The sequence below is a fragment of the Syngnathus typhle genome, linkage group LG15 (genome assembly GCF_033458585.1).
Source record: "Syngnathus typhle isolate RoL2023-S1 ecotype Sweden linkage group LG15, RoL_Styp_1.0, whole genome shotgun sequence".
Classification (NCBI taxonomy): Eukaryota; Metazoa; Chordata; class Actinopteri; order Syngnathiformes; family Syngnathidae; genus Syngnathus; species Syngnathus typhle.
Window position 1 is genome coordinate 524357 of NC_083752.1, and position 19949 is coordinate 544305.

The 19949-nt window shown below is 45.2% G+C and overlaps 1 protein-coding gene across 1 annotated transcript; it reads right to left on the minus strand.

The window, feature by feature from the left end:
• Positions 1-1616: 1616 nt before the first annotated feature.
• LOC133168598 (RNA-binding protein Nova-1-like) lies at positions 1617-19615 on the minus strand. Its single transcript, XM_061300260.1, has 4 exons — positions 19308-19615; positions 13537-13680; positions 8793-8959; positions 1617-8116 (listed from the first exon to the last, which is right to left on the minus strand). The coding sequence occupies exons 1-4, from the start codon at positions 19468-19470 to the stop codon at positions 7097-7099; spliced, it is 1494 nt and encodes a 497-aa protein (XP_061156244.1). The 5' UTR covers positions 19471-19615; the 3' UTR covers positions 1617-7096.
• Between the last annotated feature and the right edge of the window lie 334 nt (positions 19616-19949).

Here is a 19949-nt window from a genome sequence, read left to right on the forward strand (position 1 = left end):
ACGGGGAGAACATGCAAACAATTGGCAAACATGCCAATTCATGTATACGATCTATTTGTGAATATAATCATTGATATGGATCCAATCTCTGCTCGCATTTCAAATGAGAGTCCTTACATAAAATGAAGGTTAAATTTCAATTTGTTATGACCAGTTTGTATAGTCTGCACTGGTTTATTTATTGGTTTGGCTCGTTTACAGCTCATGATTCAGAAGCAACACTCCAGAAATCAATCACATTTCAATTTCATAGGATGTATTGTTTGCTCTTCTACGTCAAGACAGACTTGGAGAGGACAAGGTGGAGAAAACCAAGAAACAAGACAAGTGATGTTAAAATGAACATTTATAATGACTCTGTTGCCGTCGCAAAAATAATCTTTAAAAAACAATTCATTATTAACACTGAAATGCTGACTTCACTGGTAGTCCACGAGTCATAAAACACAACTCACTGAATTTCTTTTACAAACACAGTACTACAGTTACATTAAATAGTCATTACCGTTAAATCTATTTATGAATAATGTTCAAATAAACACATAAAACAATGACACTTTTTTTTTCTTTTTAAAATCTTCCCACCACTCTCCCTCCCTCCCTCCCGCCTTGTAGCTGTCTTTTGTTGTCTTCAACAGTAATCATCGAGGAAACACTCTGCTTCGGCGATGTTTCTTTGACAAAAGGCGAAAACAGACTGGCAGCATAACAATGGTGCCTGAGCTCGAATGTTTTTGAAAATTACGGTGATGTTTGTCACGCGGAACGGATCCGATAAGCGTTCCAATCGACTAACGTTAAGTTATGTAGGCTTGCTGCCTTTTGGCTCAGTGCAGAATTATTTGGCACTCATTCTGACAAAGAAAATTGCCATAAAAACCTTTCACACATTTCCCCACAATGGCACGAAAAGGCATCGTGCTTACGTTTGGGAATATCATTTGGAAATATTTGGGCCATGAAAATCCTTCACCTTCTTACATTCTCCTTGGCACAAAAAGAAAGAAATGTTCCCAATTAAAATACATCACTTTGCGTGACTTGAATAATTAGCGTGTATGCTGTCAGTCCATTTTTTTTTTCTCTGAGATGTAACAAACAGAGGTAAACCCAAGTTGGAACCAAAAGCAAATCAAAAGGTCTAATATCATAATCATGTTGTAATGTACTGGCATGCTCCCCTTCAGTGTTCAACCTTGCACATTAGCCAAAGAACCAGAAACAAAACAAAATAATCAGAGCAGTTTGACAGTAAACATGGTGAAATAGATCCAAAGTAGACATGAGTTCCTGGGGATGAAAAAGTCAACCAAGTTCATGGGAGGATAAAAACAAAAATGGCCACCGTTGCCGATTGGCAAGAATCTTCTTTTCTCAGATGAAAGTTGTCAGAAATAGCATTTAAAGGGTGAACACAGTATCATGTGCTCATCGAACTGAAACGCAAACAGCGCTATCGCATAGGCGGCTGTTTGACACCGAGGCAGGCGCAAGGTAGATGAGGTTTTTAACGGGGGGGGGGGGGGGGGGGCAAGCAGCCTTAGCCAGTCTGTAGTGTTTAGCAGTCCTAGCCTTCTTGTGAAAGGGCGACCAATGTCCGGAATACATGTGGAGTGAATAGACTTTTTTTTTTTGTTTGGAATGATACAGTAATCCATTTGGCATTCAGATATGGAGAAGTAAATGCAAAGGGGGGCCGGAAGCCGAAGAGAACCACACACAAATATTACTCGTGTAACACGGCCTTCAGCGTTCAAATTGTTTTCCTCCGTTATTTTCGTCATGTCGAGGTGGCAGAGAGAATCATCATTTTTGCTGGTGCTGATTACGCCTCTCAGACTTGACTGTCATGTCAAAAACAAAAAAGCATCCCTTAGTTGCCTTCAGCCCACCCCCCCCAAAAAAAGAAAATTGGCTGGATAAATGATGTCTATTTTGGAATTTTCAAGACCAGTCAACAAAGATAGATATAAAAAAGACAAACTATAGATCCCTCTCACACATTTGTTCAAAACAAAGCACTCGGTGATTGACACAAACGTCTGCTGAAGGGAATGTGAAGGACAATGCGTTGGAGAGAGAGAGCGAGAGAGAGCGAGAGAGAGAGAGAGAGAAGAAACGTGTGCTACTTCTCGATTTTTGTCAGAGACTCCAGCCCTTTCCATCATTCACCCAACAGGATTAATAAATACAAATTACATCATCATAATAAAAAAAAAATAAAAATGGTTTGCTTCAATTCACACCTACTATGACCGAATAATCAGTAAAGTGCAATTATGCAACACCAAACAAATGACATAATGCGAGTGAAGTGGAAATTGGGTTCAACGTATCTGGTTCATGACAATGGCCGTGAGAGGCCTACCTGACTATAGGTGAAATCTGACATAGATATTAACTCTACATGTTTGTGACATTCCTGATGAAATCAAAAGTCATGGATACATTCATAGATTAGAAGTAGAAGCTTTCAAATGTGACAGGTTATACGAGGCTCAACCTGTTGGTTCAATAAATGGATGTCGAACAGCCACGTGTGTCTGATTAGGTGAAAAAAACAAAAAAAACACAAAACAAGGAGCCAATCCCATTTTCACATTTGCTCGTTTTGTTTCAACGTCTTCCTGAACCGACGATGTCTGGAGTTATCAACTTGAATCTGAGATGCGGGTGCTGTTGTGTCAGTGCTGTTTTTCTGGGCCAACATGACAATAATAAACTCCTTTCCAACTCACCACATTAAAAACACAAGTTCGTAAAAACATGAGGCGAGAAAAACTGAAGTACTCTACATTTGACCGCATGCAGTGTCGTGAATGTGACGTACGAGTCGCCTCGCCAATTTTTGTCGACTTTTTTTTTTTCCCCCCTCCAAAATGTTTTTCTTTGATAGCATGCATTAGAAGACGTGCAAAAAGATAACACCTAACTCCACAAACACATTTGTTTCGATCGTTAATGGCTATGTTATGGATGCTTATAACATGTTATGCTTACTTAGTCCATGCTGGCCAATAGAGAGACATTGTGAAAAAACAGCAGTACTTAAGCCACAGGTCAAACAAACACGCAAGGGATGCATGGAGTGTAAAACGACATGGATCCATAAAAAGCACAAACTTTTTTTACTCGTATTCTAGGATGTACCTATGGGATCAAAACAATGCACAGACAGTTTCTTGTCCTTTTTGTTTTCTTACATCATGATTATCTTTTGTCAACTTAAAAGACAGTGTTTGGTTGGCACTTGATCAGCACTTCTAAACAAGTTCTTGATATTTAACAATTGATCGATCGCACACCGAGCATTTCAGAAGCTGCAGAGGGAGGTCTAGTTTGGCACAGGTTGTACTATGGACTCTATTATTACTTATTGTCTTATCAAGACTTGACCGTGTGGTCTTCTATACACCTTGTCCCGTCCGGAGGAGCGTATTTCGAATCGACGGACCCGCCCGACATCTTTTCAACTCAAATGTTTTGTATAGTCGACTTATCAAATAGCAGCATCGTCATCACTTAGAAAAAGAAAAAAAAGTACATGTAAACCTATTCATTCAAAACTTGTAGTAACTTCAAAGGTTCATACAACAGACATAAAACACAAAAACAGGACAACATGCTACTATATTGCTTCCAATATTCTTTACATTTTCTTACTGTCAAACTAAATGATCAGTGACAGGAATATGGACACCACCACCACCAGCACCACCAGCGACCGAGCGACCGAGCGACCGAGCGACCGCTTGATGAGTCATCATAATGCACAAACAAATCGCAAAGCTAATCTTAATCAGGCGTAGTTGGCACTCTCATCATCCACACAAGTATAACATAGTTCACATTGTATCGACAACGCTGGACTGCATTTAGACTACAAACTAGAATAGCTACAATAAAGTACATATAGATCATATGACGTGACATATTGTATTCCACAGAAATGAAGTCTAGTCATTTTTCAGATAAGAGGATATGCATAAAGGATGTCATTGTTTCAGCTTGAGGTCACTTCCCCACGTACTTTTCCTCCGACGTATGCGCTCTGATCGCTTTTGTGACATGAGCTCCGTTTTTTTTTCAGCCGACATATGAATAGTCATGAATGCTCAACCCATATCTGCTCTCATCTGGGAAGAAGAAGAAAAAAAAAACAAAAAAAACAAAGTCTGCTTCCATTCTTTTTCAAAATCTTACCTGTTCTCGGATTGACTGAATTGGACACTTTTTTTAGAGTTAAAATTGCTGGTTGGTCTAGTAGTGGGTGTCACAGTTTTTTTTGGAGGCAGGTGTTTTTCTGTGCATTTTAAGCCCGGTCAACTCCTGGCAAAATAGTATCGTACCCTTTCGACCTAGTGCATAACTCCCACCGGCAGCGCAGCACGCCCCCCACCGACACCGCTCATGAGAAGACGAGACGGGAGAGAGGAGAAAGAGGGGGAGAGGAGAGCACAGTGTACTGTACGGTAGGGTTGGGGGGGGGCGGGGAGGAAGAGAAAGAAAGAAAGAAAGAAAGAAAGAAAGAAAGAAAGAAAGAAAGAAAGAAAGAAAGAAAGAAAGAAAGAAAGAAAGAAAGAAAGAAAGAAAGAAAGAAAGAAAGAAAGAAAGAAAGAAAGAAAGAAAGAAAGAAAGAAAGAAAGAAAGCACAGAGAGCTAGCAGGTCACAGGTGGAACCCGAGAATGACGACAAAAGTGCAAGAGGGGGAGAATAAGATGTTGAGAGAAAGAGGAAAGTGAATGAGGTGCAGAGAGATATATTGTATTTGGCACTGTTTTGACAGAGGTTTGAAGAATAAGCTCCCTGCAATCAAGCAGTCCAGTTGCATTGATAAATCAACCCACCCGCTCCCTTGTTTTTGTGCTTCTATTTGATTCGACTATGCTAAACCCACTGGGCAGTACAATGTTCTACTATTTCACACGTAGCCAGATTGGTGATGAAGAAGTCCAGGAAGAGAGGCCCGCCCCGTTACGGCAATCGCCTGAACAAAATGGTTAGTCGGACCATCCTTCGGTCCGAAAAAAGGGAAGGGAGGGACGGAAAGGGGGGGGAAAAAAAATGTCCACAAAAATATATTTTCTTGGATATTACTCAGCTGTAAACACAAACCTCACGGTGGTTTGTTTGTTCAACTTTTGATTGGAAGATGTTTCGTTTGGGGCCGGCCGGGGCTTAGCTGTCACAATTTGAGAGCGTAAAAAAGCAGTTTGCCTATCAGAACACATCCTCTAATTTAAGAGCGCTGTGCCTGTGCTGACGGCATTGGAAGATATTTAGGATGTCCCTCTTGTCAGATCTTCAGCTCTGTGTAACATACAGTAGATGTGCACGTGGAAATACACACACGCACGCACGCACGCACGCACGCACGCACGCACGCACGCACGTATCCCAGAAGTGACAGACAAGCTTCACATTGTGTTCGTAATGTCTCACAGTGCAGTCTTCGTAGACTAAGAGTACTCAAGATGAACACAATGGATAGCAGCACAGAGGGAAGCCAAGGTATTCTTTTCAGTGCTTAGAAATGCTCAAAAGAGTTGGCCTCCCCACTTTAGATTAACTATTACCCCATGAAAGACAGTGATTGAAAAAGATTGACGAGATACTCTGGCCCATGTGTTTTTTGGGATTGATAAAAGGCTTGCCCGGATGACGCCAAAAACTCCTTTTTGTCTCCACGCAAATGGAGAAGGATGGCTCAGTCGGAAAGTGTGACCGAGCGAGCCTTCTTTTCGAGTGGCGCTCGATTTCCCTTTCATTAGAGGATGCCTCTGAAATTGGAATATTTGCTACCCTTAAATGTAAAGGCAATCGTTTTTGTTTGTTCACAGACGCACTTCTTACAACTTGAGCGCGCAATATTTACCTGCGTTAATTATAGGGATCACGTACACCACAATAAGGCAAAACCACCCTCGGGTATTTTTGGGCCGATTTTACGAGATCAACAATGCTTTCGTCATGGGTCAGATTTTCTGGGCTGAACCAAGTGGGAGATTTGGACGGCATCATGGGGAAGGGATATCGGAAATCCTGTAGCACCAATAAAAGGGTAAAACAACTTATTTGGGGGGTTTTGTTGCCATGACGATATATTTGAATGTTTGTGCATTTGTGGGAGCTATGTGTTTTCATGTTAAATATATATATATATATATATTAATACATTCCTGTGTGTCTCCTCTATCCTCTCACATGGATTATTGAGCCCCTGAACTATACTCGCAAACTGCACTTGTTTAGTTCACACTGGGCTTGACTTTACATTTCTTTCACTGCAAAACATTTGATCCCTGTAAATAAAAAATAGGCAATATTTTTTTTTTTACATTCAGATCAACCTGCATTGGCAGGTTTAAATAAAACGTTTGAATTGAATTTGATCATATTAATAAATAATGGCTAAAAATATAAAATACCCCAATTTAGAAATTTCAATTACAATATAAGATTTCAACAAATGTCAACATAGGCAAATCATTTGCTTTTTTTTCTTTTTTTTGTGTAAAACGGCTCCCTCATAATAGTGCCTTCTGCATTGTATACAAAGATTTGCGGAACAGCCCCATTATTTTGGCTGTAACCTCACTGGACGCACTCAACTCACCGGGAGCTGAGGTCCGCGACTGACATCGAAACCGTTGAACCGAGATTAAAAAAGAAAAAAAAAAAAAAAAAAAGTAAGAGTAAAAGTAGATCAGCAATGAGGTTTTAGAGGAAGGTGAAACTTTAGATCTCACCCTTGAATCTGCAGCTTGGCAGTGGAGCACTTCAGCTCACTTTGATCGCCATCATCAGAAAGGACTCGACACAAACTTTTAAAAAACAGCAGGACGCATCAGTCCTAAAACACATTCAAATTTCACACACGCACACACACTTGTCTTCGGTGCCCCCCCCTCCTCCGCCTCCTTTTTTGATCCTCTCATTTGATTCTAAAATATTAAACAAATATTTGGACATTTCCCTTTCTTCCCCATTGTGACCCTCTAGGAATTCCCCCTCTAGCTCTGTCCTCATCCTTTCCCTTCCTTCCTTTCATTCCATCCTTCCTTCCTTCCTTCCTTCCTTTCCTTCATCTCTCTTTTAACCCACTTTTTGCGGGTTGGTAGCACGCACGCCCTGCTCGTACGTGATCCGCTGGCTGATCAGATACTGCGCCGCTTGTGTAGCTGCTGGCGACCCTGTTATGGTGACTTTACGGTTCCGGGTACCAGGGATGAACTCTCCCTTTTTGGAGATCTGGATGCGGGCTCCTGTTAGCTCCTGGTACTCGACCAGCGTTTTTCCTCCTTTGCCCAGAATGGCACCCACCAGATTTTCGGGTACAGCAATTTCAACCACGTCCTTGGCTCCGTCTGCGAGCTTCTCTGTGGCTAATAGGGAGGAGGCCATCAGCGGGGACGAAGCGTTTAGGTAACCGTTGGAAGCACCTGTAGCGGCCGCGAGAGAACCCAGGGAGAAACCGCCCAGCCCCGTCGCCGGGTGGCCGGCGCCGCTGGAGGCGTCGCTAGCGTAGGAGGCTAAGAGGTTAGCTGCGGCGGCGGCCGCCGGGTTAGCGCTGGCCGCGACCGCGGCGAGGACACCGGAGGCTGCTGCGGGGTTAAGGCCCAAGCCCAAGGTGTTGGTATTGTAGCCATAGCTGGCCAGCGTGTTGAGGGCCGATGTGATGGCCAGGAGGTCGTTGCCAGAGAAGCTAGACATGGCGGCAGGGAAGCCGCCCATTCCCGTCAAGCCGGCCTGGCCCAGAAGACTGGAGGCGGTGGCGGCCGCCGCCGCTGCGTTAGGCAGCACCTCGGCCGTGTTGGCGTACGGGGATCCGGTGGGGTTGGAGTTAGCCACCGGCCCGGAGACGTTGGAATAACTGATGTTGAGGCAGCTGCTGCTCTGAGGGTCCTCTTGGATCTTTTGGACTATGATCTCCACTGCCTTACGGTTCTGCTCAGGCTCCCCACTGATTGTTACCACTCGCTCCTGCAGGTTGATGCCCTCCGGCTTCTGGGAGAGCTGCACCCAAGCCCCTGACTGCTCCATCACCGCTTTCACTGTAGCTCCTCCCTTGCCAATAATCAGCCCAGCTGTGCTGTTGGGCACAATCAGTTTGGCCTGCAGAAAAATATAAACCATATACGGATATAGTAGCGGCAAATTGGAACCATTTAAGAGCACAAACAAAACAAGGGACGCTTCGGACCGAGTCGCTCGGCGCTTTGCTAGCACCTGCTAGCACTCGGCGCTTTGTTAATCCTGGGGGGTTTAAGCTACAGCTGTCACATGGCTCTGTCTTGCTATGAAATCCTGGAGGTAAAAATAACCCCATCCCCTCACTTTTTCCTGACCTTACCAGCCTGCGGGTCACGCCTCAGAGACTGACTAACAGTGCTAACGTATAAAGTCCTGAACTGTGCCTACCGTACACAGTAGAGACCACACGCACGGCAGCTAGAGTGATGGATGAGGTGACAACTCCCACCAAGGCCAACCAAAAATATCTCAATCGGCCTCTCGGAGAAGGCTGAAATGTAGTCCATAAGCGAGACTCTCGGATGAACTCATTTACCGCCAGCCCAGTTGAGATCTTTGACGTCTATGCTTGTCAATGGGGGTGAATGAGTCATGTCGAGATCAATTTAGTAGAATGCGGTCCGAATGGGCCCGTCCGCCCATCCATACTTTTTCGGGGTTTTGCCAAGGTGGCAGCAACTTTATACCAGATCTTTTTTCGAGATGATGTCTTGACCACGGTCGCTGTCCGCAAAGTCTCGGCTTCACCCAAACGCACCTGTTTGATACGGTCGGGGTTGACGGTGGTCTGCGGCTGCAGTATGCTGACGGGTTCCGGCTTCTGAGCACTCTGGGGCATTTCGCGGACTTTTTCGGCAATGAAGTTGTGGACGCCGTTGAGGGCTTCAACGGTACCCTGTATCAGACAGACGCGCTCTGTTGTTCCTACAATGACAGATTGCAAACACAAGCCATCGGTTACTTGAATACGCTTGGAATGGATCGATGGCATTTGCCCAAATCTACATTCACTTCCTGGCAATGGAAGAAAATGTTCCTTGACATTCGACAAAGCGACCCAATTACCCAGCTATTGCCCCCCCCCCCCCCCCATTTCTACAATCAACGGAGAAACAGCTGAAAGAAAGAAGCACGCTTGGTTAGTGAGCCACAGGGGGGGTAGAAGGATTCCTCTTCAGTGATGTAACTCTTTCACCGAGTCTTACTTGCTTTTCAGTTCTAAGAGGCTCAACAACCTCTTGGGTTCTTTCTACACCCACATTGTTATGCTCAATTTTAAAAAACATTCGCCCTTTTGTATCAACTTTCCTGTCTTGCTCTGTTCAATTTCCTTGTTGCTCAGAAAACGACAACGCTACTCGGGAGATTGCGGACCCCCGAGGGTGAACGTTTCTGCTGATGTGAATTTCCAGACACATTAAGCGCGCAGCTGATGGGTTCTGGCCCACGCGACCCACCTTGCCACCCCTCGACGATGAGAAAATGGAAATTGGTTTGGCTGACATATTATGCTTATTAGTTCATTAGTCTGCCAAAGGGGAAGCAACACGGACAAAACACAGGAGTGCCAACGTGATCTACTTTCAAAAGTTTTTCTTCAGTCATGGCTCCAATGGAGAATTAGGGGCGCAATCCCCAGCGTTATTCTAAGCCCCTAATTGCCCTTCGTCATCATAATGTGAGTTCCAAATGATGAGCAAAGGCCCAGCACTCAGCCAACGGCCATCTTTGGACTTAAAAGTGAAAATCACATTAGGAATGACCCGTGTGGATAATGTCCTGTGTTGCTCAAGAGCAAACTCCAGTGGGTCTCAGGTATATGTCAGGCTCTTTACATGCGGGAAAAGTGCTAGTTTTAGAATATCTCTGGGGCAGCATGACTGTCACGGGAATCTAGAGGAAAAATATCTTGAACCTTGCATTCGCCCATATTGTCAGCATGTGAGAAGAGCAGTGACTGATTTGTTTTTGAATTTTCTTTGTGATTTCTTAGAACACCAAAGAAAAAAAAAAGGTTTGCAATTACCGTAATTTTCGGACTATAAATCGCGTTTTTTTTTCATAGTTTGGGGGGGGGGGGGGGCGACTTATACTCTGGAGCGATTTATATACATATATATGCTTCTTTGGGCATTTTATGGCAGGTGCGACTTATACTCCGGTGCGACTTATAGTCCAAAAATTACGGTACATCAATTTTCTTTTTCTTAACTTAATCGGACTCATCACTTTTGTGAAGAGAGATTAATTGCATCGGTTGACACGGGTGAGTGTATTTTATATCCACGGCGGTCTGAATAAATCCTCCTTTACAAAGGAGCCAGTTTATGCATTTATCCAAACACAAGGCATGCAGAGAAGCAAATAAGCAGGCAGCAAATGAATTGGGACCACACAGTTGGTGCTGTTGCACCTGCTGGTCATTTTCGAAGTGACAAAGTGACAGAGGGAAGCGTGCCAGCCAGCCAGCCAGCCAGCCAGCGCAGGCTTTTAACCTAATGTGTGCTTTTATGTCAACGCATAAATAAATTCCTAACACGTCACTCTTTTAGTTCAACTATTGTTGCTTTATAGCCATGTTCAAAGGAATGCAAAATCCAGGGTAGGTTTTAAAATAAACTGCGTGTGTAATGTTCTATTAATCCTCGACAGTGCTTTTCATTAGTTGCAAAAAGATACACCACACACATCCGTGAAACACTAATTGTCCAACAAAAGCACTCTCACCACACTGTGTATGAATATTAAAAGAGCGTTTGTGTACTATAGCCATAATCACATTTTTGCCTGCTGGCAGAAGCAAAAAGAAATCATAAATGACGAAAAAATTGCTCGAGTAATTTATGTGCAAGCGTGTTGCCGAGAAATGCTGCGGCTGCCAAAGAAGCTTTAAATGTTAGCAGTGATGACGTGCAAGCATCTGCCAATGGAATGGGACAATTCTCCATTTGACCACCTTGCCCTATACTGTCGGTGATTGATTCGGCCATATCTTCTCTGAGCTACGCTGTTAATATTTCAGGTCTTGAGTCGCAGGGGGTACAGAAATGTTCCTGAGAGCTTTGTCAAAGATAGCGGTGATTCTCTTTCATCGAGAGTTTGGATGAACCAAATTGTAATTCTTCTCCTTAGTTGCCTAAGATAGAATTGAGACCCATGTAATCCCGCCGCAGTTTTAAATCGACTGTAAGGTGAAAAAACTCAATTAAATGACGTGAGAATCAAACAATTAACAAAGAGTTCCATCCTTATTTGGCAATCGTGCATTCTGCAGTGACTTTATGAGTGGATATTTCATGAGATGTATGTGGGGGAGGCAGTTAAATCAGAACCACGACTAACAGTAGAAGAAGATGATTTCCCAATTAGCCTGTAAAAAATATCAATTGGGTATATGCAAGACTACTTTTTTAATGGTGTGTATGTTGTGTCTCGGGAAAACATAACATCCAGTATGAGGATATCGCGGAATGCAATGAACAAGCTGCTAACTGCAGCAGGCTTAGCTCTTTCAAACTCATGCACATTGTGACAAGTGACAACATTTGGGAGGTGAAAGGAGAACATCTTAAGAGTGTGGTGTTAATGGTCCCAGAATGCCATAAAAGCTGCCTGTGCCTGGCTTTAGTGAGCTAGCTACCAGGTGTCTAGGGGAGGCTTGTAAAACAAAGATTTGTTTTAAAGCCAAATGTGTCCAAAAAAAAAATGCATTCCATGGCAGACTTGCAAGTCATATTTTAATATGAGGTCATCATAAGAAGCAAATCTTAAAGAAAGCCAGGGAAGGGAGAAGGGGAAGAGGAAACTTGGCCTGTGTTGGAGGAGCTGGAGTACAGCTGGGAGAGGGGTCACGTCTACTGAGAGAGATTGAAACAGGCTATTTCTGGGCCGGGCCAGCCAGGCCTGGGCCGGCCCGGCCCGCCCCGCCTGTCCCCTCTCACATACAATCATGCATCATCCCCACTCTTCGCTATCTCCACTCACTCATCTCTGCCATCCACACCGAGGCCTAATTTTACAGTCCCATCAGGACTTTTATGTTTCTGACGGCGGTGGGTGTGAGGTGAGGCCTGGCTGTCCCCATCAGGACTTTCATGTTTCTGACGGCGGTCGGTGTGAGGTGAGGCCTGGCTGCCCTGGCTGCCTACTGCCTGCCTGGCTGGCTGCAGGAGAAAATGGCTGCAGCGGTTGTTGTCTCCCTGCTTTTTCCCGTGAGTGATGGTACCGCTGCTGGTGTGTGTTGAGACTGCCGCAGGAAGACAGATGAGGGCGTGATCTGTGTGTAATGGTATTAGCATGCTACATCAGCCAAAATGGCCAGTGATGTATCACCAAAGGTAAAGCACGTCGCAGCAATATCTCTTTGTTTAAACATGGAGCTATTTCAAATGAAAGCACTTTATTTCGGAGCAGTTGTTACTTGCGTGGGCCAATCCAATCCTTGCCAGCAAGCGCTCGCCATGAACTCATCTTGTCACTCGTCACAATTACGAGACGGGCAAAGCAAATGGGCCGAGCCGGTGGCGCCCTATGACGACGTGAACAATACAAAGAGATAGATGCCTTTGTGACCGAGACCACCACATATTTTCCGATTTAAAAGCAGTCAATTGTGTTCGAAATATGAGGAGTACAGGGATGATATGCTTATGAGTGCATCGTTCTATAAACATCTGGACCTAAAATAAGCAGTGAGGTGCACAGCACCTGTTCCTATTTTTTTTATCTTCTAGCGTTTTGAAGCATCCCCTGAGGCATGAAGGACAAACACAGACTCTTCTACGGCTCGGGAATTTGTGTATGGGGGGGGGGGGGGGGGGGTTTATAATAGAGCAGCCTTCACCTGTTGCAATGTCTGTGTTTCACCAAATAGAGCACATCCCTCTTGAATATTTTTTCAATTAAATGTTAAGGAACCCAGAATACTGAAGAAAAAAAATGACAACTAAATCCATAGGCATGATTATTACGTATAATTCAGATTGGTGGTTATAACATAATATACATAGCACACACGCACAGTGGCTAGAAAAAGTCTACACACCCCTGTTCAAATGCCAGGTTTTGGAGGTATAAAAAGATTACATTTTGGAATTACTGCCAAGACATTTAACTGTATTCCCATCAGACCATAACACATTTGCCTGAAAAAGGATTTTCTTTGTGAGATGAATAACTTTAAGATACACACTATGATGAGGATGATGACAGAAATCCCTGCAGCTCCTTGAATGTTGCCGTGGGCCTGTCGGCAGCCGACCTGAGCCATCTTTGCTATCTTTTCATCAATTTTGGAGGGGCATTCACTTCTTGGTAATGTCACTATTGCTGCTGCTGTATTTTCTCCAGTGCTTTCCATTCTACAATGAATGACCTCAGAAATACTTTTGCATCTTTTTCCGGTCAGATATTTTGGAACGGTGCAAAAGCTCTCTGTGGACCATGGCTTGTGTGCTACAACTTTTTTTTTTTTTTTACAAGAATAGTGAAAGACCTCTTACCTGGGTAGAAATCTTTGGATTTCGACAGCTTAATGGTGGCACCCGTCTCTTTCTGTAGTTGTACAATGGTCTGGCCGCCCTTGCCGATGATAGAGCCGGCTGCATAGCTGGGAATCAGCACCTTCAGGAAGTATTCACCCTCCTCTGTGAGAGACAGAGAGACGCGGAATGTAAAAAAGGGGTCATGTTTCATAAAGTTGCCCTGCAAGATGATCATTTACACCAGCCAGGCAGGGGTGTCAGTAGTTCAGGAGTCACGGGCAGCCTAATTTGATGTCAAGTGGGCCAGACCAGGAAAATCATATCATCATTTCCCAATAACCACAAAAAAAAACCATATTGAATGAATTATACAAAAGAGCTCAGCTTTCTTTCGAAAGGAATTTGCAACTGTTTTGTGATAGCTCATAGGTGTTTGAAAGTTAAGAAATACACAATCACAAATGAAATGCATTTATAAAATTCAATTTCCCTCCATGTTCAGAATAAATATGGAAGCCTACATTGAGTCCTGAACCATACAAACTAACTTGAGATTTGAAACATACATCTAAAAAATAAGTCATCACAGCCCCAAAAATGTATTCTATGCAATCAAAAATACGTCGACATATTTCATGGTTTCATCACACTGAACTAAATATGGGATTGCGCATTTTTAAACCCTAACCACACCAAAGATTCATTTTCACAGAAGGGGCCAACATCCAGCTGGCCACACTGAACCCTCTAGCAGGCCATTTTGGCTGCACCAGCCTTATGTTTGACACCCACCATACTTGGGTCTCATTAGCTTCACAGCCAAACAGTAGCACACATAGCAACGTTTAAATCAGTCTAGTGGTGTGTTCTGTGTCCTGTCCTAGATATTTTTCAGAGGAAATGATGACCTTCTTTCCGGCTTGCGAGGGCCTCATTTAAGCTCTTTCCAGTGGCTGTGTTCAAATGCAAAGCCATAACAACGTCACTCGGCATTACTTGCTTATTAGAAAAGGAAGGATGCGGACGTTTTCAATGCAATGAATGAAGCAACATAGCCATGGATCAAAACAAGATGGCATGAGCAGTCAAAAGCACCGATGAGTTTAGATTGCTACCGTTTGGAAAGGGGCTGCCAAAAGCCTTTCTCAGCTTTTCCCATAATAGTAAGAAATTGACAACAATGCATTGCTGCCAATAAAATCTGGACTTTAATAAGGAGGCTAAATTTGTATTGACCTTGAACGTAAATCAATCCAGAGTGTGGCAACGATTTTGTGCGAGTCCAGAAAGAATGATGTCATACTAAACATTGTCCACCGACCGGTCGGTTCGGTGGTATTCTGGAGCCCCGCTACAAACGATGCATCCCGATTCCGATGCGGTGACGTCATGTTCACTCTTGTTCGGTTGCCTCAAGGGTGATGCCACTTATATCGGCAGAGATGTAAAGAAACATGCTTGCAGTTTTTTGGAATGATCATTTTTGGCTAATCATCCACACAATCAACGGTGGCAGGAGAAAGACAAATGGATCCGAGCGGACCCCAATGAATGAAAAGCAACCTGTTGCCACCATTATCGAACATATTTGAGAGAACATGGTAGTTGAACGTAAAGAAAGTGCCTAGCCTCAACGTAAGGCTCTCTCCACTTGACATTAATATGCCCCGCATGTTCCATTCAGACACACATTTGTTTGGAGTGCACCACCCAAAATGAAAAAAGCCTTGTCAATCAACCAGCTTCTCTCCATTTGCTATTTCTATCGTCCAAATAAAAACGTAGCAATACCACTATGTGTATTTTTTTTTTTCCGCATCGCCTAATCTTTCGATTTTCACGACGTGCGCTGGCAATCTGCTCGTACGCACTCCTCACATTGAAAAACAATAAAATGACCTTGGTGCAAAAAAGAAAGATCACGCACCATCGACATGGTCGCCGGCAAGTATTTGAAGCCGCGACTACTATTGCCGAAATTCGATCAAATGTCAGCACGGCCGAGAATTTGAAGGGAACGACGAAGCCGGTGGCGGAATCCAAACGTGGAAAGACCTGTTGTTGACAGACGAGCCCAAACCCACTGCGTAACTTTCGGCTTGGCATCAACTAAACCCGAGGGGGGGGCCGGGAAACCACTACGGTTCTCTCCGTCACCCTTGCGGTCGTGTTTGCAGTCATTAGTCAATAATTAATTCCAACCTAGTGTCTGAGAGAGATGACAGTAACAGGTTTTCACGGCATCATGTGGTAGAGTAAACACGGCAATCTGTTGCTGGGGCACATTGGGACGCTGAGCCGGTGGGGGTGCTAGTTCAAAGCCCTTCTTACAATACTGGGAGGGGAGATGCTGAGCCAAATAGATTTGGTTAAGTCATCCAAGGGGGGTGGGTCAGGACGAGATGCCGTCCGTCCGTCGGTCGGTCGGTCCACGCTCCCTCCTTCCCACAACCGCTAGGTACCTCATTCTGCATCTCAATCTACGTACTAAGCTGGCTGCCACTAAAAGCCGGCGGGAGCAAAACGACCGCAAACGGACACATGAATGAAGTGAGCCAAAGTCAATGTCTTGGAGATGGATCAATTCAACAAGTCAGAGGAAAAAAAAAAAAAAAAAAAAGAGTTTGGAGGGCTTACCCATTCTGAGATCTGCTGCTTCTCCGGTCCTGTGTCAGATCGCCATCAATGCCGGGACACAATCTCAAAAGGGTGTCTTAACGTAACCCTCGGCATAGGTGCGAGCGTAGTGTTGAGGAATGTGGCCGCCGGACCTTTTTTTTTTCTCTCTCTCTCCCCACTGAGGTGTGTTTCATCGGCGGGTGCAGAAAAAGAGATTTCACCGCAGCGTCCGAGTCATGCCTGCAGCTGGCCACAGCCTCAATTGTCTGCAAAAATGCTAATGCAGACTCTCCGTGTTTTCAGTGAAAGACGGCACGCATTGTTCCAGCCTGCATCGGTGTGAAGGAGGAGGGGGGGGGTCTTCCCTGCCGCATCACCCTTTTCACTGCTCTCATCCATATTCATCGAGTGGCCCGTCCATCTGCGGCAACGCGCCCGAACGACACTCGGCTCGGCCAATGGCTGCTCTCCTCTCGCCGCCGCGTCATGTCCCCGCCCCCAAAAAGCCAGTCCCAAAAATTGAATTTTCTTCCCCTACTCCGCCTCTTTTGACGCAGCACTATAAAGTACGGCAGTCCCTTCCCTCACTTTTTTTTGGTGGAACCCGACAAGGTGAAGCATTGAGAGGGGGACGGGGGGGGGGGGGCGTCTTCGTCCGTCAACGGGCAAGCATGTAGCGTGACCTTCACCGCTGACCGAAGCCGTCTATTGATAACCTAGGCTAGATGATAAAAAATGTGGAGGAGGAGCGATCGGAGACGGCGTGCCTGCCGTACGCCACCCACTCGCCTTGCCCCCTCCCTCCCACCCCGGTCCCTTAGACGGCCATGTTTGAGAGGGCGGAGGGGCTCATCAACCATTGCAAATGGCAGTGCCGCAGAATGGCGGAGGGGGGTGATGAAGCCAATCACTACGCCTATAAATCCCCACACCGAGTGGGATCTTAAGAGAGTGCACATAAAGAGGCGCAATGTGCGGCGTGTCTTTTCAACTGGCTGCGTGTAGACACAGCGGGTCCGGCGTCATTTAACACAACATTGTGCCGGCGAAAAAGGGAGGTGCTTTTGCATCATCATCATCTACCGTGAATCCAGGCCTAATATTGCTCTTGTAGCCTTCTAGAATATTTGACCAGTGTCATACTGACTGTATATAGACACAGCTTCCCCATAGACTCAATGGAGCTTTCACTTTGCTCTATCTTCTTTCCTACCCCTCCCTCTCTTGCTCTCTCTTGTTCTCTCTTTCCCCCACCACCTGGCAAATTCACAGTCGGCTCACGTCACATCGCTCTGCAAGGGCACCTGTGTCCTTCCCACCCAAAAATTCAAAGAAAAAAATAACAAGTAGGCCTCACATTCCTGTGCCAAAGCCCCATTAGCGACACAAATTGTAATCCTAAAATCAAGTCACGCCAGCGTTTTGTATATCACTACGCACTTGCCAAGAAACACGGGCTCGACCGAAAGGAATGAAATATGTTCATTTTGAGAAGAGGAGGGCAGCGGTGATAAAAGAAGAGGGATCAGCCTCATTTGCCGTGTCTTTGGCTTCTAACGCTCGACGAGGGGGGGCCTCGGCTCGGCTCGGCTCTAAGAGCACAGGCGCTCTTTTCTTTGTTACAACTGACAGTCGTGTTAATGATCAGTTTGCTACAAGGAACACGATCAATATCAAATGCGGACGAGCGCTGGGTGATGATAGTGCAGGCTCACTAGCGTCTGTCGTACAATACGACGTCATGGGAGGTGATACTGAACGCTGCGTAGCATTTGTAATTGATGCACCAACACAAATGAATGGCGGGCGTTGTATTAAATCGTGGCGCATTGTGGTGCATGGCTGACATGCATGCATGCATGCACCTTCCATGTGACTCTCAGCACATTTCATTGAAAGTGGCATCGTATGACTTGCAAATTGCTCTCAATTCATAAGCGTGAGCTCTTAACTTGCAAAGTGAGAAGGCCGTGTGTAAGTTCTTGCCACCTTTGACTTCAGGGGTGCTAATGCAGGACAGATGGAGACTGGATCCATTCATTCAGTCTGATGGCATCAAGTAAGAGATGACATTTTAGAGGAGAGGTGAAAAAGAAGGTACTCCTTTTGGAGAAAATATGAGACAAAATGGACAGAGTGCCAGGGAGATAAGAGAGGTTAATCATTCTGTCAACTGATTGTTGAGAAATGTGTACGGAGGCAGAATGAAGTGCACGACGTGGCTGTAATGATATTACCTAATGAGCTACACTCACGCAGACGTCCTCTTTGCGGAAACAAAAGTTCACAACATTTAAAGGGGGAATCAGCCACGTCATCAAAAAGTTGGGAAAGTGACAAGTAACAAGTTATTCTAGTGAAATCTGCTTTCTATGCCAAAGATCAAATTTGGCAACTTAGTGAGCAATGATTCCGATTCAGTTTATTCTTCTTCTTACATGCTCTGTCTGCACCTGAGAGCATGTACGTAGGTTTAGGTTCAAGCGGGGTGTCACCTCACCGTGAACTTCCAACCAGATGTCTGACCTCAAGGACTCACAAGACACTGCACTGTCAACCCTATTCTGTTTTAATTTCACACTGAGCATAATTCAAATTTGTCAAGGGAGATTTAAAACTGTATTTTATCTCTTTTTTTTCCTCGCTGCCAAACCTTTTTATGTCCCGCGCGGCAAACGACAACTGAACAGAGAAACAGATGGTTAACGGTGAAAAGATTACTTCCAATGTTCTTCTCCTTTGCTTTTTAAAGACTTTGCACAATAGAACCCATCACTTCTGCTCTGAATGGACGTGCGAGGCAAAGAGGGGGGGGCTGGATTGATATGCAAAAGCGACCTGCCATAAAGAGGCCACTGTGTCAAGGCGTGTTGAAGTAACAACCGCATGCCACACACACACACACACACACACACACAGACACACACAAATACCACCCCCCCCCCCCCCCCCCCCTCCAAAAAAAGCGCCAAATGCACAGGTGCAGCACGTAGGGGGGTTGAACACACTGCGTGAATGTGCATCTAAGCTACGCTGGCTTGTTTTGCAAGCGGCGGGTTCACGTGCAAGAGCGCAAATTGGTGTTCCACAAGTGATTGCAAAAGCGTTGTCGATGGGGAGGATGGAAGAATCGCCACGGAAAGAGCTGCTTGTTATTGGCTTCTTCTTACCTCCAGTATTGGTGCGCTTGGTACAGCCAGCCTCCTCCGCCGGAGTTTCCAGCGGCCGCTTACGGGAGTCCGAGTTGTCCGCCTCCATGTGGCTTTGCTGCAGGTTCGCTGTTGAGTATATCCCGTTGTGGTCCATTGCTGCTTCGACACCACCGGCCATCATCTTTCCCTCCCCCGGAGCTGGAGATAAATTTGTGCTAGTCGCTTACTCACACACTCGCACGCGCGCGCACGCATGCACACAGCGCCCTCGCCAGCAGCAGCAGCAGCAGCACAGCCGGATGACGCGCACCGCCAAATGAACAAGTTTTGGGGGCTTGAATGGTTCGAGTGGGACTCCACTCTCCGCCGTCCCTTACTGAGCTAAATATAAATTCCATTGAAGGGACAGGCGGGCGGTCTTCAACGTGCTCTCCAAGAGCGCGCTCTTTATTGTTGACGCGCAAAACAAAACAGACCTGCGCCCTCCTCCCACAAAAAAAAAAAAAAAAAACTATAATAATGGTGGTGGCACTTTACGAAGATAACCAGCCTTTAAAACTAAGCTTCGACGCTAGGAGGGGAAAAAATATATTTTTACCTTTATTTAACCCCATCTTTCTCTTCCATGTCCTCAAACGCAGCTGTTATTATACGTAGAAA